Genomic DNA, 19,372 nt, shown 5'->3' on the forward strand with positions numbered 1-19,372 from the left:
CCGAAAAACATCGAGAAATTATTGAAAAGCTTTTGTAATAGAGTTCCTTCCCCTGATTAGCTACCACCGAACAGCTTAGTCGGTCACAGAAGTAACCGAATGTACGAACATAGCCTTGGTACAGGTTATTTCGATTAAATATAATTGTATCAATTCAGCTTAATTCTCGTCTTCACTTAAATCAACAGGTCTTATTATTAATGCATCTCAAATGTTTGCATAAAGTATTTAAATTAAGAACAACCGAAATTAATACAAATGTCCCATTAATTTAAGGAAATACACAAACAGTGCATACCAATACTACTACTACTACTACTACTACTACAACAATGACAATAACAATAATGATAATGATGATAAATAATAATAATAATTATTATTATTATTATTATTATTATGATAATATTCAATTTAAAAAAAAAAAAAACCCAAAAACCCCTACCTACCTACCTACCCTAATTTTTGGGGGGATGCAATTGGAAACACACCTATTTTTTTGTTTGGCCTTAGACAACTGGATTAATTTTTGATAAAATGTACGTTGAGTGGGTACAGGTTTATAATTTTTACTTGCATATATTCACTTACGTGTTTTATAAATAAATAAAATAAAGTTCATGTTTGAATCGGTAAGTATTATTTTCTTGGTTGTTGGTAAACAATCAAATTTATTATAAAATTAGCTGTCACAATCAGCTATCGATCCCTGAAAATGACTGCGATGTGCTGCCTTTGTTGTCAAGCTAAAATACTTACTCAAAACAACTTTTCAACTCAAAATTCCAAGGTATTTTCCATTGAAAACTGAAAAACTAAAGCAGCCATACTGTCAGTTTTCTGTGTCGTGTGCAAAATGGCATGAAATACGAATTGGGGAATGCACTGTATACAGTATGTCGACTGGCATGATGTTGGGTGAGATATATCGCCTACAGGTTAATAAAAGTCATGTTCAGGTTGTTCAGTTATAGACATCTGTGTGTGTTTGGGGAGGGGGAGAGGGGCGTTTGAGTGTGTATGTGTGTATCTGTATGTATGGGCTCACATGTGTTTATATTATCTTTATTGCTAAAAAAAAATCCCAATCCATGTGGTTGTGATAGTAGGCAACAGAAGTATTATGTAAGTTTAGAGGGGGACCCGGGAGTGGTCTTAGCGTTACTTGTACAAGGAAAAATTCTTGTTGCTGTTCTTTTGAGTTTTGTTGTATTTTTGTAAATAAGAAATATGACTACATTCTGTAAAATAACCTTTCAGTTATGATTATTTGCTGCAGAAGTCATTTAATTTTTTTTTAATGTAGGCATTCTCAAAATTGGCATCTGTGGACCATTTAACCCACAGCGAATTTTACAGTTTTAGCCCTGGTGAGAAAGATTGGTTACCATGTTATCCAGATGACATGCCTGGTTGATCACTTGATTAAATAAAAAGTTGAGTGTGTTAAACAAATGATTTCATTTGCAGCCAGCCAGTGAGGGAGGTTCTTTGACAAGTAGACGTTCTTTAAGGATTTTCCAACAACTCTTGGATTGGACTGCTTCAGGTTCAGGAGAAGACAACTCTAATGACCTTGAAATTAACAGTATTGCACTTAATCCAAACACACCCACTCGAATTCCAAGTCTACTATCACAATTCAGGTTGCAAAAAAATAATAACTCATAATCACTTATATTTATAATCACCGACATTTACACAAGTTTTCAAAGCATTTTTTTTATTAGATACCCCATCTTAAAAGTGTACATCAAAAATGTACATTTTCTACCCATAGAGTATAGTTTATTTGCATGTGAAAATGTTGATAATTTTGAACGATCCCTAATTCATTGTAAGAAATGTTATGTCATGGCCAAAATGACATCAAATTGTTTACTGAATCCCTGCTAACTCATAAAAAATGTTGGTTTCTTTTGCATTTCTTTCCCTAGAAATTGTTTGGTTAGAATGTTTTATGCTGCTGCTGAAGTCAGTTGAAAATAACTTAACATAGCAAGACAAATATTTGAAAATAATAAGTATGATAGGCAATGTTATGCTGTATAAGAATGAATCGGGGTGGGGGGGGGAACATTTATGATTTTATTACACTAAAAAGTGTAAAACATTTAGTTTTTTTGTTTTTTTTTCTAAATGGGGCCATTACATATTTGAAAAGTCTCCTTTTTGTCTTATTCAGAACACTGTTTATTGCAAATAATTGTGAAACTAAAATAGTGATTCACATTTGTGTGATTTGTTAATTATTCCTAGGCATAATGCTGTATATATACAAATATTTGAATCTTCAGACATTTTAAAATTATTTGCAATAAATGGAGTGTTCCGGACAAGACTAAGAAGAGATTCTTATTTGGTTCAATAATAAAATATTTACTATAACCTGATGTGTTTAAAATACATTTTATCAGTTGACCTAATGCAAGGCTGTATGCAGTAGACATATAGACATTTTGACTAGCAGCCGCTAATGGTGCGACTAGTCTACCAGTAAATAATATGTACACCTTTGTGAAATAACTTTCTTGTACAGTGTTAAAAGTGTGATGTGTGTTCTGTGACAGGTCTCCTGTGATATCGGATGACTCCCCGGTTAAACCAGTCAAACAGAAGGGACTGAAGAACTCAAACAACTTAAAGGTAAAGTCAATGTAAATCTTGTGTTTGATGTTTTAACAAACTCCTGTAAATCATGAAATAATTAGCGATGTTAAAATTTAATGAAATCCAAATAAGTGATATATTAGTGGCTTAAAACTAGTGAGGTCAGCCTATTTTAATGTTGCTGTTTTCAATTAAGTGTATATATATTTTTAAGTGATTTTTTCTTCTTTTTAAATAACTAAATTAAAAATAAATTTTACATTACAATTTTTTGTTGTTGTAATATTAATTAATTAATTAATTGATTGATTAAATTTTTTAAAACATGCACCAAGACAAACTTCAATGGATGCAACTATAAGTGACACCGCCTAAGTTTTGTCATTTAGGCGAAACATTTAATTCTGTATAATTCTGGTATGTTAATATGATTGCTGTGAATGTTTTCAGCGGTAGCGCTCGGTGGCGTCGTGGTTAGGCCATCGGTCAACAGGCTGGTAGGTACTGGGTTTGGATCCCAGTCGAGGCATGGGATTTTTAATCCAGATACCGACTCCAAACCCTGAGTGAGTGCTCCGCAAGGCTCAATGGGTAAGTGTAAACCACTTGCTCCGACCAATGATCCATAACTGGTTCAACAAAGGCCATGGTTTGTGCTATCCTGTCTGTGGGAAGCGCAAATAAAAGATCCCTTGCTGCTAATCGGAAAGAGTAGCCCATGAAGTGGCGACAGTGGGTTTCCTCTCAAAATCTGTGTGGTCCTTAACCATATGTCTGAAGCCATATAACCGTAAATAAAATGTGTTGAGTGCGTCGTTAAATAAAACATTTCTTTCTTTCTTTCAGCGGCAGCTAAAACAGGTGGTGCTTCCATGTGGAGAGAAGCTTGGACAGAGAGATTTTGATGCTGTGGTTGTTATTCCTAGGTTTGTGATCATTTCAATATACATTTGTAGGTTATTTATGTGTTATTAGTAACATTAAAGTTCGAACCACATAGCTAACAACTACAATAAATTACTCTCCTGCCTTTTATTACTATTAGCGGTGGGCCCATTGAGCTGTTCTCGTTCCAGCCAATGCACCACGACTGGTATATCAAAGGCTGTGGTATGTGTTGTCCTGTCTGTGGGATGGTGCATATAAAAGATCCCTTGTTACTAATGATAAAAATGTAGCGGGTTTCCTCTCTAAGACTATATGTTAAAATTACCAAATGTTTCATATCTAACAGCCGATGATTAATGCTCTAGTAGTGTTAAACAAAACACCCACATTTTGTTCCAACACAAATGATGAAATTGCCATTACAATGACACAGATTAGATTGTAACCATGTCGTCTGTATTCACGTTGCTGAGATCGCAGACAACAAGCATTTAAATGTTTGGCAGCTGCCATTTTGTTTCTTCTGGGTTTTTTTAAATGTTCTTCAAGAGGGATGGAATATGTTTCTTTGTAATGTTTGTTTTTCTTCAGAATTTATGTTTGGACAGATTGTGGGAACTGTCTAACGGTAATTATAGGCAGGAGAGGAATTGATTGTAGAGCTATGTTAACTATGGTCATGGTGGATCTATACGGAAGGTTCTGGAGTTGTGCACCTCCACTCAAGGGCTATAGAGGCCCCTTTTAGACCTGTACAAATTAAGATCAGTTTAATGGGAAAAACCCCAGAAAGATTGTAAACAAAGGCAAATATTTGTATATCTTTGTTGACCTTCAACCAACTGTAAATAAGTGTATATATATTTGTATATATGTCAATTTTAAAACAAAAAAGTTGGAACAAAATCAAAGGAAAAGATGAAAAAATGCACATTAGCACCATATACTGTAAATCATGAAAATAATGTGTCATGATATTATTGCATTAAGACAAGTACAAGTTAAAATGCATATTTTTATTAATGCGTCTGGCATATACAACTTTTAAAAATCATAAAGCAAAACAAATCGCTGGAATTTGTTTAAATTTTTGGTGAACCGATCAAAGTATAATGTACAAAAACTATTTTAATAACGATTTGAACCTAGCTTAAAAAGAATAAGGTTTTAAAAAAACTTTCTAATGTGGGATGACATTGTTCTGTTCTTTTATTTCTATCTTTTTAGGTTGAATCGATTGCATGGACATTGCTAGCTGATAAATGTAGTTTCACTTTTATAAGGCGATGTAAATATTATTTAACACACATGATAGATAATTGCATTTTATAAGTGGTGATATCTCTAATAAAACATAGTTTCTAATAATTCATTAGGAGTTGCAGAATAAACAATGACAGTAAATAAAAATAATCAATTCTGACCAATTAAATCTACAATTGAGGACAAAATATCAGCGGTCATAAAAAGACAATAGCCGTTCCGATCATGTGACAAATTTGACACCAAATACTGATACTACTTGTCAGTGGCTTTCTCAAATATAACTTTTATTGTGTGTATCAAACAAGCAAATGGACACTGGTATGGGACTTAATAGAGGCTGTTAAAAATACTGGCTAAAAAATACAACGATAAGTTTTCGTTAGTATCCTATTTCCATGGTTGTTAACTGTCCGTCGTGAGACGGATTTCCGTCGTCAGAGAAATTGTGGAAATAATTTTTTCAGTCTTTTTTTTTTTTTTTTTAAATGAGAATCACTTCGGCCGTTTTCGGTTTCCGTAATGTCAACCCGATCACTTCGGCCGTTTTCTTTGCCCCACTGACCCCCATTTAGGTACCTATCGGATGGGTATAATCTACCATACATTTTGGGGCCGATGAACGGCCCCATTCCCCAAACGTAAATTCCACATCCAATATCAAACCTTTTCCCAATTACGACCCAACAGTTTCCCAATAAAGATTCCCAAAGTTGCTCTTATCGCGGATACTTGAACTCATAATTTTTTTATTTATTTAGCTAATTGTATATTTTTTTATTACGAACACGTGACGAACAAGTCTGACCTGGATGTGCAAATTAGTTTTATCCTGTTTTGATACAGTCTGTTGTGTCGTAGTTTTTAGTAATAATGCCTACATTGTCTGATATAATACAGTTTTGGTAGAAGAATACAACTTTTTGTTTTAATTTATCCATTTGCGTTAACACATATATGGGATCTATCGCAACACGTCCAATCCGCTATTTACATAGTCTGAACGGACGTAGAAAGTAAAGTATTGACTTATTGTGCACCCTGCACTATCATTTGCTGTGCTATTTTAAGCAGACGATCTTATTTTGTAAAAAGGTGTGTACATATGTTTCGTACTTTTTTTCTTCAAATATTTTATTATTATTATTATTATTATTATTTAAAATAATTTTTGGTATGGTTTTTGTAATTGAAAAACAAACAAAAAACGTTACTACAGTAGTTGTAAATTAAGTGGGAAAAAACCCACCTTTAATTTAAATGTGCTACTCACTCCCTTTGAAGTAATGGCCGTATCCGATGTCACACCATGTGACGAACAGCACGTGCGAGTGTGAACACTGTTACAATGTAATAGTTCTGCTGGGAGATATTAGATTGCGTATTATAGATATTGAAACTTAATTAAAGTTCATCCGGTCAAATATAACATTTACCGACCAGCGGTATGTTATTTCTTTATTATTTACGATTGAATAATGGGGTTATTCGAGAACTATGCAACGTGCACCAAGGAGAGTGGGAATTATGGGATGTGACAAAACATAAGTGGGGGGTGGAGGGTGGGGTTGTGGTGGTGGTTATTGTGCAACGTAATGTTAATTCATAAAGGAAAATGCAACCAGTCATTGCCATTTTATTTTAACATATATGTATTACTAAAGACCCCAAAGTAAAATATGACACGGTCACAAAACGTTACAAGGGGAGAGGGGTATTGAAACTGCAAGATTTTGCGTTACATATTGTTAAATGACACAAAGATCAACAAAGGACTATTCAACATTAGCGTAATGCTGTATCAGACATTGGCTTTTACCTCAATTTTTAACGACTCCCTCCCCCTCCCATAATGAATTTGCAATAACACAAGGGCCACCTGATGTAAATGTATTTGAATATTTGATTTGCCGGCCATCAGCTAGCGGTCAAGCCTAAATAAATAATATCAGGTTATAATGCAAACTTTAAAAAAATGCCCGTACTAGGGCTGTAGCTTATGAAAGAACACCCCAGCAAATGTCAGCCTAATAGGACTATTTCCCAGTGGCGTAGCCCGGGGTGTGTGGGGGGCAGGGGGCCATGCCCCCCCCCCCCCAATCCCGGGAAATTTTTACCTTTTCGCTTATTAATAATTTTAAAAAGGTTTCTGTGTCATATCCCACTACACAAGTGCCCCCCCCGCCCCCCCCCCAAATACAAAATCATCAATAATCTGCAGGACCCATCAAATTAATGTTTTTGTCCAATAAAAAAAATAACAGGGTGTGGAATGGGAGAAATACATGTTTAAATTGGACTATAATTGTCATATAAAACATTACCATTTTGAATGCCCTATACGTTGAAATTTCAGTCACAACATTTTACTTTTGTTAACAGCCATGTATTTCTGTACACTCGGATATTTTATTGTATTTTTTGGACATTTTTTGTTGACTGTGCCGACCCCTCTTCTAATGATGGTATTTAGAGGCTTGAAAAGTCGACTGATACACAGTGATATATATGTAAAATATCATTTTCATTTTATTAAATGTAAATACACTTGGTTGTTTCGGGGGATTTAGGTGGTATCATAGGTTAAAAATATAATGCGTCAACTGATTATTGCACCGATACATCAGACACATTTTTTCATGATTTACAGTATGCAGTATTTAACTGAGGGTTTTCAATTGAACAAATGATGATTTCCCATTATATACACCTATTTGCATCAGAAAAATAATCCACATTGCTTTTTTGATAACCTTGATGTTTTGTTTTCAGTAAAACCCTGGTATCCGCATCAGAAGACACACAACAACGTCTGAAGGGTATCTCAATTTCTAGTTATGTGAGTCGGGATAAAGAGAATGTGTTTCATCAGGAAAGTGAAGGCCAGAAACCAAGTAAAAAAGCAAAACTTAGTACAGGTTCTCCCAAGATGGCTGTTAGCGTTGAGAACAAGAAAATACACAAAACACAACCGACCAAGAAGAAAGCTCCTGCAAAAAGCTGTCGTCGACGGTTACTTCCACAAGTTGAGGGACAGAAACAGATCACTAGTTTTTTTAGAATTTGATTTTATATATTTATTTTAAATTTGGGAACATAAATTTAAATTCTTCTGAATTAGTTTTGTTTTAACAGTATTTAAAAAGAATACACTTGTTATTAGTAAAACAAAATGGTAAAACATCAAATGTGATCATTGTGAAGATATTTCAGAAAGTCTTAAACATGGACAGAATATGTCTGCACATGACTCAACATCTGCATTGCATATTAAATATACATAGCTTTAAGAAAAGTTCACATGACTAAAGGATTACTACATTTTGTATATTCAGCCATGAATGTAAAATATTGTAGAATATTTAGAGATAAAATGTTCCCAAGACATGGTTTGACAAGTGCTTAAATTTTATTTTCATCATGGAAAGTACTTAAAACTACTGGAAAAAAGAATTTACCCCCAGGAAAGTCCTGGAATTTTATTATTTTTTATATATATATATTTTTCATTTAATAATAATTATTTGGAAAATATATTTATAAATAAATGCGTTTGACATCTGGTTCCAATCTATATCCTTTACAGAACAGTAATTATAAAAGGTCAACAACCATTGGTCGACTGTTAAAATATATACACAGTAAGAAGGCGTGGACATAAATGAACACAACTTGTGATTGGTTGAATAAATTATGTAACTGTCAGCAGTCTTGTTTCTGACGTTTTGAGTTCGAAACTACTGTCAAAGATAAATAATTTAGTAGACGGCTGTAACCAGCACCTTCCAACAAAACAAACACTCTACGGCTTATGTCTGCAAAGCTTCTGTGAAGTGAGACTCCTGCAAAAGTTGAGAACTTGTAGTTAACACATATTCTTTTGATCTCCATTGAAGTCTTAGACGACTCAGTACACACCAAAACGGTATCCACATGTCAAGGCATGTCAACAAAGCGACCAATTAACTAAGTAAACAATTATGGATTAGTTTTGATTGTTTGTGATATAAATTGGAGTCCACTTCAAGAGATTATTTTTGTGCTATCAATAAATAATGTGATTGACATTTAGTTACTCATAGAAACGGGTATAATTCTGGTAAATTTTGTATTTGAAACACTATGTCACTAATGAGTTTAAAATAATTATTAATAAAAATAAAACATGTTTATATGATTTATGTAATTTTGTCATTAGGTACTTTTTAAAAACCACAAATAAATAATGATTTAAAGTACATGTACATGTACTCTAAAAGCACTTACCTATAAACGTAATACCGTAAATGTATTAATTAATGTTTTGACGTTTTGTGACTTACAATCTTTTGTAAAATCTTCTTTTTTTTAAATCTTTTTTTTATTTATTTTTATTTTTATGTGGAAATAATAGATCTGGATAATACTGGTATTTAAACTTTACTATCTTTTTTTTGCTTCATAGTTTGGGGTAGAAGTGATTTTTTTTTAACTTTAACAAATCTGGATAATATAAATTAAATTTAAAATTTTATTTATTTATTTATTTTTATGTAACAACACCCCAGTACATTGTTTATTTATTGATTATTTATTTGTAAAGGAATTACAAGTCTTTAATGGATTATTATTCTATCAAGATTTTAGATCTCATTAATTTGGGCACAACTGTTTTTTTGTTTGTTCTGAGCACTCTTAGATCTTGTTAATATAGTAATGTTATTAACAGCTGGTAAAGATGTTGCTGATATGCATTTCAGGTTATATCAGTCAGATTAAGTTTATTATTGTTGTGGTATTGAAGTAATATATTTTTGAGGTTAGCATATAACATTGTTTATACTCAGTTTGGGCTGGCTTGTTTTGGGTATATATATTTTTGAGGTTAGCATATAACATTGTTTATACTCAGTTTGGGCTGGCTTGTTTTGGGTATATATATTTTGGGCACAATGTTTATCGCATCGACTTTGGTGCAATCAAAAAGCCCCATCTATATAAAGTTATATAATTCTGAATCTTGACCAAAAGTAAATGGATCTTGACCAAAAATAATTGAATGCCTCAAAACAATTTCCTCAATGTGTTTAGATATGTATTATGGCTGTTGAGTGTTTTGCTGTAAGATCCAGCATTGAGACATAGATGCATGCACACATCAAAACAAAATCTGCACACTACAATATTTTTTAATTTATGTATTTTTACAACTTTAGCATCCATGAGATATATCTAGATTAGGTGTAGCTTATGTTTGAGACATAACAACCACTGAATAAACAGGGTCTACTGGGGTGTCGTTACAAAAAGTCCTTTCCAGGTAATGTATTCAGACTCCTGGAAAAAATTAAAAAGATCCTGGAAAATGAACCAAAATGGTGCTTAAAGGTCCTGGAAAATGAAAATGTTTTAAGTGTATGAACCCTTGTTTGAAGTCTGTATACTAGAACAACCTATTACGCCTTACCTTGGTCTGTTGTGACATATTTGTTTCAATGATGTTGATCTCAAATGCCAGTTCCTGATGTTGGGTGAATTATCTTGCGTTATCATGTCTGTATAATATGAAGAATTTTATTTTATTATGTTCAGTATTTAGTATGTTATATTTGACTGGATTGTGCAATATTAATTTATGTAAAATGTTTTTTTAATGTAATTTATGTAAAACTTATATTTATTGATGTTTATCTTTAACACTTTTGTTACATCTGTTACCTCCTTAAAAATTGTTTTGCTTTTTTAGAAGTTTAAACCAATTGTAATTCAACCTTCTTGATTTTCCATTTCTTTTTCCATCTCTATTTGGATTTATTTTTGTTGCAACTTAAAAATGGCTGGGAATAATAGGTTATTGTAGGTAGCAATTTAGCAATAAATTGTGAATATTTGTGGTTATTAAATATTAATTTATTTGATGAGACTAAATTGATGTTGTTTTTAAAATGTATAAATGAATTCAAATATGTCAGTAGTATTTTAAAAAATTTAAAATTGTATATCCAGGTGCTTTTTTACAAATATTGATTTAAATAAAAATATGAATAATAAGCCTTACCTTTTTTAGTTTGATATTGTTTTGTTTGTCAACAGAAGGTTGTGAACAAGTCATATGGAGTCTTGTAGAATATACACTAAGCAGTAATATAAGTAGAATACATAAGTTAGTGTTTAGAAAATCAATATTACTGTTTATAAAGACCCAGAAATGTTTAATGCAACATCAATGTTTACAAGAAGGAAATGTTTTTATTTAACGACGCACTCAACACAATTATGGTTATATGGTTAAGGACCTCACAGCTATTAAGAGGAAACCCAGTCGCCACTTCATTGGCTACTCCTTTCGATTAGTAGCAAAGGATCTTTTATATGCACCATTCCACAGACAGGATAGTACATACCACGGCCTTTGTTACACCAACTGTGGAGCACTGGCTGGAATGAGAAATAACCTAATGGGGCCGACCGATGAGAATCGATCCTAGATTGATCGCGCATCAGGTGAGCGTTGTACCACTGAGCTATGTCCCGCTCCAAATCAATGTTTGACTTGGATATTTAAAATTGTAATTAAATATGTATCAGTACACGTTTAAATATGTATCGGTACACATGTTTAAATATGTATCGGTACACGTTTAAATATGTATCGGTACACATGTTTAAATATGTATCAGTACACGTTTAAATATGTATCAGTACACATGTTTAAATATGTATCAGTACACTTTTAAATATGTATCGGTACACGTTTAAATATGTATGGGTACACGTTTAAACATGTATCGGTACACGTTTAAATATGTATCGGTACACGTGTTTAAATATGTATCAGTACACGTGTTTAAATATGTATCATTACACATGTTTAAATATGTATCCGTACACGTGTATCAGTACACGTTTAAATATGTATCAGTACACGTTTCGGTACACATTTAAATATGTATCGGTACATGTTTAAATATGTATCGGTACACGTTTCGGTACACATGTTTAAATATGTATTGGTACACGTTTAAATATGTATCAGTACACGTTTAAATATGTATCGGTACACATGTTTAAATATGAATTGGTACACATTTAAATATGTATCGGTACATGTTTAAATATGTATTGGTACACGTTTAAATATGTATCGGTACACGTTTAAATATGTATCGGTACACGTTTAAATATGAATTGGTACACGTTTAAATATGTATCGGTACACGTTTAAATATGTATCAGTACATGTTTAAATATGTATCGGTACACATGTTTAAATATGTATCGGTACACCTGTTTAAATATGTATCAGTACACGTTTACGTTGACTACAATATTTATACATTTAATTCAGTTGGTCGTGGTCGGAACATTTTTGGAAAAGTATTGTAATGCTTGTTTTTTTTTTAGTATCCTTTAAAATGGTAATGTTTTGTTTTGGCCCATATGAGTCCTTTGAAGAGTATTGTGTTGCTATTCCAGGGGATTGAATACTGCAGGTATAACTGTTTATAAAACTGGCCTCGGTGGTGTAGTGGTTATTGCATCGGACTTGAAGCTGGTAGGTACCGAGTGAACTGCTAGACTCTATGGCCCTATATACCCAATACTTCACGGGTGCAACTGTGGGTGTTTCCCAGTCTATGACCTCACATGGGGTATGATTACTCTGCATACACTACAGGTTCCATGTACCCTGTGCGTGAGTGATGCCGAGACTGCTCATCTTGACAACATGGAGCACGGCCCAGTCAAGTAGTCCCATACCAAAATGGAAGTATTGTGGCTTCACCTTATGTTAATGTCCAAAAACCAAAAAAAATTGTTATTTAAGAAAACACTGTACAACAGGGCTTTTAGATTATGGTAGCCCCACTCCCATGGCTAGTGAATTTCAGTGTTGGGCCTGACCACTTGTGAAAAGAAATTTGTCAAATGCTGCAGTTAGTCTATTTTGTAAATATGAATATCCTGCCCAATGTTAGTGTTTTTAATCTCCCTCTTTAGGTGACATTCCAATTGTTAATATTAATTAGTAAAATTGTTTTAACTTAAAAAGTAGGGCTAGTGAATTTTTAATTGTGGCTAGTAAATTTTTAAAATCACTGATCCCTGCTGTGCAAGTTCTTTTTCATACTGGGAAGGGAACATCTACAAGTAGCTCAGTGGTAAGATCCAACATCCTCGGGGAAATCCTCCAGTTTTTATTGCCTGTAGATAAGCATGTCACTCAGTTATACTGGGCTCGTGAGAGTGACTTTCCCCTTCAACAACTTGTTTGTGGTATGTGCCATCTTGTTTATAGGAAAGTACATATAAAATATTCCCTGCTATTGTTCAGTCAGTGGCAGGACGTAGCCTAGTGGTAAAACGCTCACGATGTGCAGTCGGTCGGTGATTAAAAGATCCCTTGCTAGTAATGGGAAAATGTAGCAGGTTTCCTAACAATTACCAAATATTTCACATCCAATAGCCAATGATTAATAAAGTAATATGCTCTAGTGGTGTCGTTAACAACCCTCCCCCACCCCCCAACTTTTTCAGTAAAAGCCAACTGGAATGTTACAGGAGGTTTTCTCCCACTCTCAAAGGTAAAAATGTATTTTGTGGATTGGGAAGAATATTTGCTTTTAAAATTTTAAACTGGAAGCAAACATTACAAATTGAGAAGAGGTTAAGAATTGGTCTCAAAATAACACTCCTTGTGAAACTCGTATTGTGTCGCTTTTTAAACAACAATGTGGAAAACTAGTAAAAATGCAGATAAAAGTTTATAATTTTTATTATCACTTTTAAGAATGAAGAATAAAGGAAATATCTAGAATACTCTAAAAAAGAGAAGAAAAAAAAAGAAAAGCAAAAAACAAGTTTTTTTTTTTTTTTTTTTAAACACCACCACTAGAACACATTGATTAATTAATCATTGGCTATTGGATGTCGAACATTTGGTAATTCTGACACATCATCAGAGGAAACCCACCAGAGTTTTTCTAATGTAGCAAGGTATCTTTTTATATGCACTTTTCCACAAACAAAAAAGCACATACCATGGCCTTTAACCAGTTGTGGTGCACTGGTTGGAAGGAGAAAAAACCCAATCAGTTGAATGGATCCACCGAGGTAGAAAAAAGGAAAGCCGATTATCAGGAAGAATATTGTGCAATTTGAGCGGCATTTGCTGCCTGCTCCCTTTCAATCTTTGACTCCACATACAGATCAAGAGTCTGCATATAGCCGATGTGTTGTTAAACAAACATTCCTTTCCTTTCCTTTCCCCATGCTTCAGAGTGAGGAATGAAAGCAAACCAAAGAAACGACACGTCATGTTTTGAGCATTACTTTATTCACTTACTGACTGACATATTGACAGAATTATTATCAGTGATTTCATGACATACAAAATACAAGTTGAGATGCATGCACTGTGACAACACGTTGACAATGGCAGTAGTCTGGGTGAAGAAGCGAATTGTACAGATGCAAATTTTACAAGGCTCTCAATTCTCTAAATATCCAACACTAGATGGCACTATCTACAGCAGACACAGTTGTATGTGCTTTTACAACATCAAACTTTACAAGTCTAGAATTCCCACTAGTAGAAGTTTAACAAATCATTTCAAAACAATTTACTGTTAGAAAATAAACATTGAACAGAATATGAGAGAAAGAAGTATGTTCAATAAAAAATATAGCTATGAAGTCCAGTAATAAATAAAATATAGTTTTGATTAAAAGTTTGTTTAGCATAAAAAAAGAGAAAAAAGAAGCTTTTTGATAATGTTTTGTGTTTACATGTTAACAAAAACAATTAAACCAGTGCAAATTAAGTCGCATCCACACATTAAATGGAAAATTTGATTAACATTTTAAAATTGCTATTTTATAAACATACAAAAAACTGGATATTTGAATGTCTTAATTTAAAAAAACCTAAATTGTGCGATCTTAATTGGTGAAAATACATTTACTACAACAGAAAATATTCTTTGGAGCCGATATCACATAAATTTACATCCTTCGACAACAAACACTTGCTTATAATGTACAGCATATGTGGAATATCAAGAATACTTTTCTACTTCATAAATATGGGTTTCTCTCAAGAGTTCAATAAGTTTCCAATAAAATACTCAACCTATCTAAAACAGGTGGAAATTTAAATGAGGTGAAAATCGGTGTTGTACCTTCAAACTGGTATACATTTTCCCCAGCAATTTTTTTTCAAAAAGATAAAAATTCTGGTGCAACTGCAATCATGAAATACTGGAGACATCCTTTTAAGAAACTGAGCATTCCACCCTCACTACTGGTACTTATTTTATGTTGTTTTTTTCTTTTAGAATTTAAGAGACAATTACATATTTGTTTTTCTTGAGGAAAACCATGTTTCATGTTTAGAAAAGCAACTTCATTTCGGATTAGCTTTTGTTCTAGCAAAGTGAAAACTACCAATGTAAGCAGTACACATATATTTATATGTAGGGTGTGCTGTAGACATCCAAGGTGTACCTATTCACATTATTTCAAGAAAAAAGTTAACAGGGAAACAAAATTTCATAACTGTGTACACTGGGCACATTTCTCTCTAATTCGTATATGCAAGGAGGAATCTGTTCATGATATGGTCCAAATTCTAATGCAAGAAAATGTGACAAAAACTTGGTCCTATTGGAAACATAACTACTAACACATAATTATAATTAGCATGCAGTTAGCAAACACATTCACTCATAAATAAAATAAAATTAAAAAATCGGTGGTATTTGCTGCCTTGTGAATGTTGTAACCATGTTGTTTTAATGCTTACTTTACAAAACTGATTGTCCTATGAAAATACCTGATGACAATTTTTGGCAAGTTATGGTTCTGACATTTATGTTATTCAATAAAATAAAATAAAGAAAAAAGACTGCTCGTTATACTGCAGGTGCATAACATAAATAGTGATATTACATTAACATAGTAAAATTAAAGTTTTTATCAATAGGTTTGCTAGTTTTACTTCTTTTTTTTTAGATGAACAAATAGATAATTAAAAATAAATAATTAAAAAGGAGTAAAAATTGATTCATCTAGATGCATCATTGCATTACAAAAAAAACTCTTTATGTAACAAAATTAAAAAAAAAAAATTGACAACCAGTTATAAAAGCAGTTTCCTAATTGCATATACAGGTTAAAGATGTGCCCCACACATCAATGAAGATATGAACATTTGGCCCCTAAGAATTCAAGATTTCACTGTGCAGTGAACGAATCAAATAAGGATAAATACACATACAGAAATACACATTAACAGTATGCACATACAATAGTACAAATAAATATTTATATATATTTATATATATATTTATGTATATATATATGTATGAATTTTATTAATTTAAAGGTACACAAAACCCATTCAGAGATTCCTGGTCTTCATTCACTTCTCATTGTTAACACTTCATGATTCACTTGTTACTCTAAAACACCTTTTTTCACTGACATGTATCTCTTATTAACCCAACTTGTGATGCATCTTTTTCAACCAACAGAAGCTGGGCCCATATTTATAAATCCTCGGGCCCATATTTATAAATCCTCGAGCCCATGCCAACAGAACCAGGGACCATATTCACAAAACTTGACTCCATGTTAACAGGGTCCATATTCATAAAATCTGACTCCATATTAAGAGGAGCAGGGCCCATATTCATAAAACCCCAACTAGACATTAACAGACCAGGATCCATACTGATAATATCTCGACTCCATATGTGGGCACATATTTGGAGTCGCTGTTTTAATATTGAATTTTAGATTCTTTATAATCCCTGGCCCTGATAACAAAGCTGTAGACTTGTTCAACTACACCACAAGAATTTTGTCATTATTATATTCAGGAAATGATTGAACTATTAAAACAGGCTGTGTTTCAGCACAGCAACATTCCTTGTGTTATTTCCTACTAGTTGGTAAAAGACAAATTTGTACCTTTATACTTGATAAAAGACAGCACTAAACAATACACTTTTACAAGTTATGTTCATAACTTAGTGAGATCTGTGTTTCAAAGATTATACATGATCTATCGTTATAAAACATTAATACAGGGTTCAGAAATCTGTACAAAATTAACTTTAATAACAGTGTAACAAACTGACCAACTGGTTAGAACTGTTTTCTTAACTTCCATTTATCATGCAAAAGTGAGTGAAAGATTTTCTCAGCCTTTTCACTACATGTAGGTGCATCCAACAAATATTTCAATTGCACGTTTCCCCCATTCTTTCATCCAGTCAAAACTTATCATTTTTAACCTTCACATTTCTTTGCTTATTAATTAACCTGTCACTGACCCCACCCACCTGTCAATCACCAGCAGTAACTGTAGTTCATCATGCAGTTCTCCCTGGGGTAAGACAACTACATGTATATTCAAAAGTTTATGATTTTTGATGTTTGTTCTTTTTAACATGTTTGGAACCGAGATTTTATGCTAATGAGATGGGTGGAGCTAGCAGCATTTCAGTGACAGGCTAACTGTGGTGGTACAGCAAAAGGCCAACAGGTGTTCAATAAAATGAGATACTGTGAATTCATTCACATCCTTGGGCGTCCATTTGATCATTTAACAACTAGATTGTCCGCACATTGATACTACTTTGAATATTCATATTAATATTTGTTTAATGGACCAATATTTGTTTTTTAACACAAGTATAATAAAACACCTTTACAATCATTTACAATAAAGAGATTTAAAAATGAGGATTATTTGTAATTGTGAGGTGGGATAAGAACCTTGAAAATTACCTATTGTAAATAATGCCCAAAATAGCACTTGGATATTTAGGACTTTATGTAGATAAAACCTTTGCACAAACATGGACCACACATATTCAAGAGGATGTTTGTTCAAAGTAGGTGACATCTTCCTAAACATTGTAATTAACCTGTAAAACGTCGCCGATACTTGTTAGAACAGCTTGTGAAATGTTCATTACCAACTGAAGATGCCCCCACTATAGTCACGCTCCTATAAATAATTTTACTTTGGTATTACGGTACCTTGAAATCCCAGATAATTGTCGTCAGCCCAGGAAACATAATAAATTCACAGTAATCGGCACAACCAGTTTAGTCAGATTCGTGAACTGACCAAAAAATGCTCATTTAATGACAAACAATGGTTACCTCAACACTTATAAAACATCAAACATGAATTAATTTTGGTATGTTTAAAACATAACACATTTTGATTAACTTCTTGTAGTACGAACAAAATATCAGTCAACTAGCCAAAAAAAAAAAAAAAAAAAAAAAAACCCAATGAAATAACAATATGAATTATATACAATACTTCTCAATGTAACACATTGCAAAATGAGAAAGACAAAAAAAAAAGAGGAAAAGTGTTGCCACATGAAATACAACAAGAATGATAAATGATAAACGGTCTATAATACAATTGATTCAATGCTGGCTAATATCACCAGCAATACGATGACAGACATCAGCACAAATGTAGTAATCTTTATTATTGTCCTGCTCATGAGCACTGCACAAGCAATTTTACACAATGGATCTGCAAGACGGCCGCACCATAGCAACCACCAACGCTCGGCTCTAGAATATGAAACTAACGACGATGACGACGACCACGTTTAATATAGTATAAGTCTATTGCTGAGGTCTCTCCTTAACTAGTTAAAAAGACGAACGATACAGTTACTCAGAGCCAACACAGAGCACCACAATGGAACAATGCACAAGGTACATTAAATTTTGTAAAGTTAAAAATCATCACGTATTATTTTTCTGCTCTCGGCGTAGGCAAGCAACAACTTGGAGGGTGTCACACATGATCACAATCGTTGGAGATGATCTCAGTGAATCTTGGTCATGTGGCGGGATGTAGCTGGAATCTCCGGCAACGTTTTTGGAAGCAGCCTTGAGTGTATTAGTGCCATCAGTCACCATGGCAACCAATTTTTTAAAAAGAAAACCACAACAACAGACACACATCCAACCTGGCATGTAAAATAAGAACACTACAGACTGATCACTGAACTGAAACAGTTCCATCGAATGCATGATCTTTTTATCTATTTATTTTTTTAAAGTCTTTGATCCCAAGTGTGAGCATGCGTTGTCGACAAAATAATATTATCCTAAATATAAATAGTTGATCCACTAACAACGATGGAACAGTGACGTTGGCAGGCTGTGTACGGATCCAGCCCCGCGTCGTCGCGTGGTGACCTGCTATAACCAACACTAGCACAACGAGTGGAAACGACATCCTGGTGCCGCGACTGCCAGCGGTCACCTCAGTTTGCATAGTGGTCAAACGATCCGAGGTACTCTAGTGCTGCTCGATAGTTGAACTGGTACTGATCCTGCCGACAGAAACAAAACTCAAGTGTCAGTTAAGAAAGAATTCTCACGGCCAACACAATAATGTACTTACTAAAAAAATGTATGAAAGAAAAGGAAAACGGACCCTCCCTTTAACCTGCACTATACATACCCAACTTTAGCCTGTTCTGCTAATCTATACTCCCTCCCTCAAAAAAAAAAAGAGCAGCAATTTGCAACTTCCCTATTTTTAAATTGCAATTACAATGAAATAGATGTTTGCTCTATGGTA

General features: G+C 33.4%; 1 protein-coding gene and 1 long non-coding RNA gene across 9 annotated transcripts in view; one reads left to right on the plus strand and one right to left on the minus strand.

Moving 5' to 3' along the window:
- Positions 1 to 1,107: 1,107 nt before the first annotated feature.
- LOC121373927 lies at positions 1,108 to 10,752 on the plus strand. The gene is made up of 4 exons (XR_005958156.1): positions 1,108 to 1,646; positions 2,571 to 2,646; positions 3,457 to 3,536; positions 7,534 to 10,752. It is a non-coding gene; the product is annotated as an uncharacterized LOC121373927 (long non-coding RNA).
- A 3,308-nt stretch (positions 10,753 to 14,060) lies between these two features.
- LOC121376524 (tyrosine-protein phosphatase Lar-like) overlaps positions 14,061 to 19,372 on the minus strand; it is a 324,342-nt gene continuing 319,030 nt past the window's right edge. For all 8 annotated transcript variants that reach the window (XM_041504424.1, XM_041504426.1, XM_041504419.1 and 5 more), the window contains one exon: positions 14,061 to 19,121. In XM_041504424.1, coding sequence (XP_041360358.1) covers positions 19,053 to 19,121 — 69 coding nt within the window. In that variant the 3' untranslated portion in view covers positions 14,061 to 19,052. The remainder of the gene's footprint in view (positions 19,122 to 19,372) is intronic.

Source organism: Gigantopelta aegis, chromosome 6 (genome assembly GCF_016097555.1).
Source record: "Gigantopelta aegis isolate Gae_Host chromosome 6, Gae_host_genome, whole genome shotgun sequence".
NCBI lineage: Eukaryota > Metazoa > Mollusca > Gastropoda > Neomphalida > Peltospiridae > Gigantopelta > Gigantopelta aegis.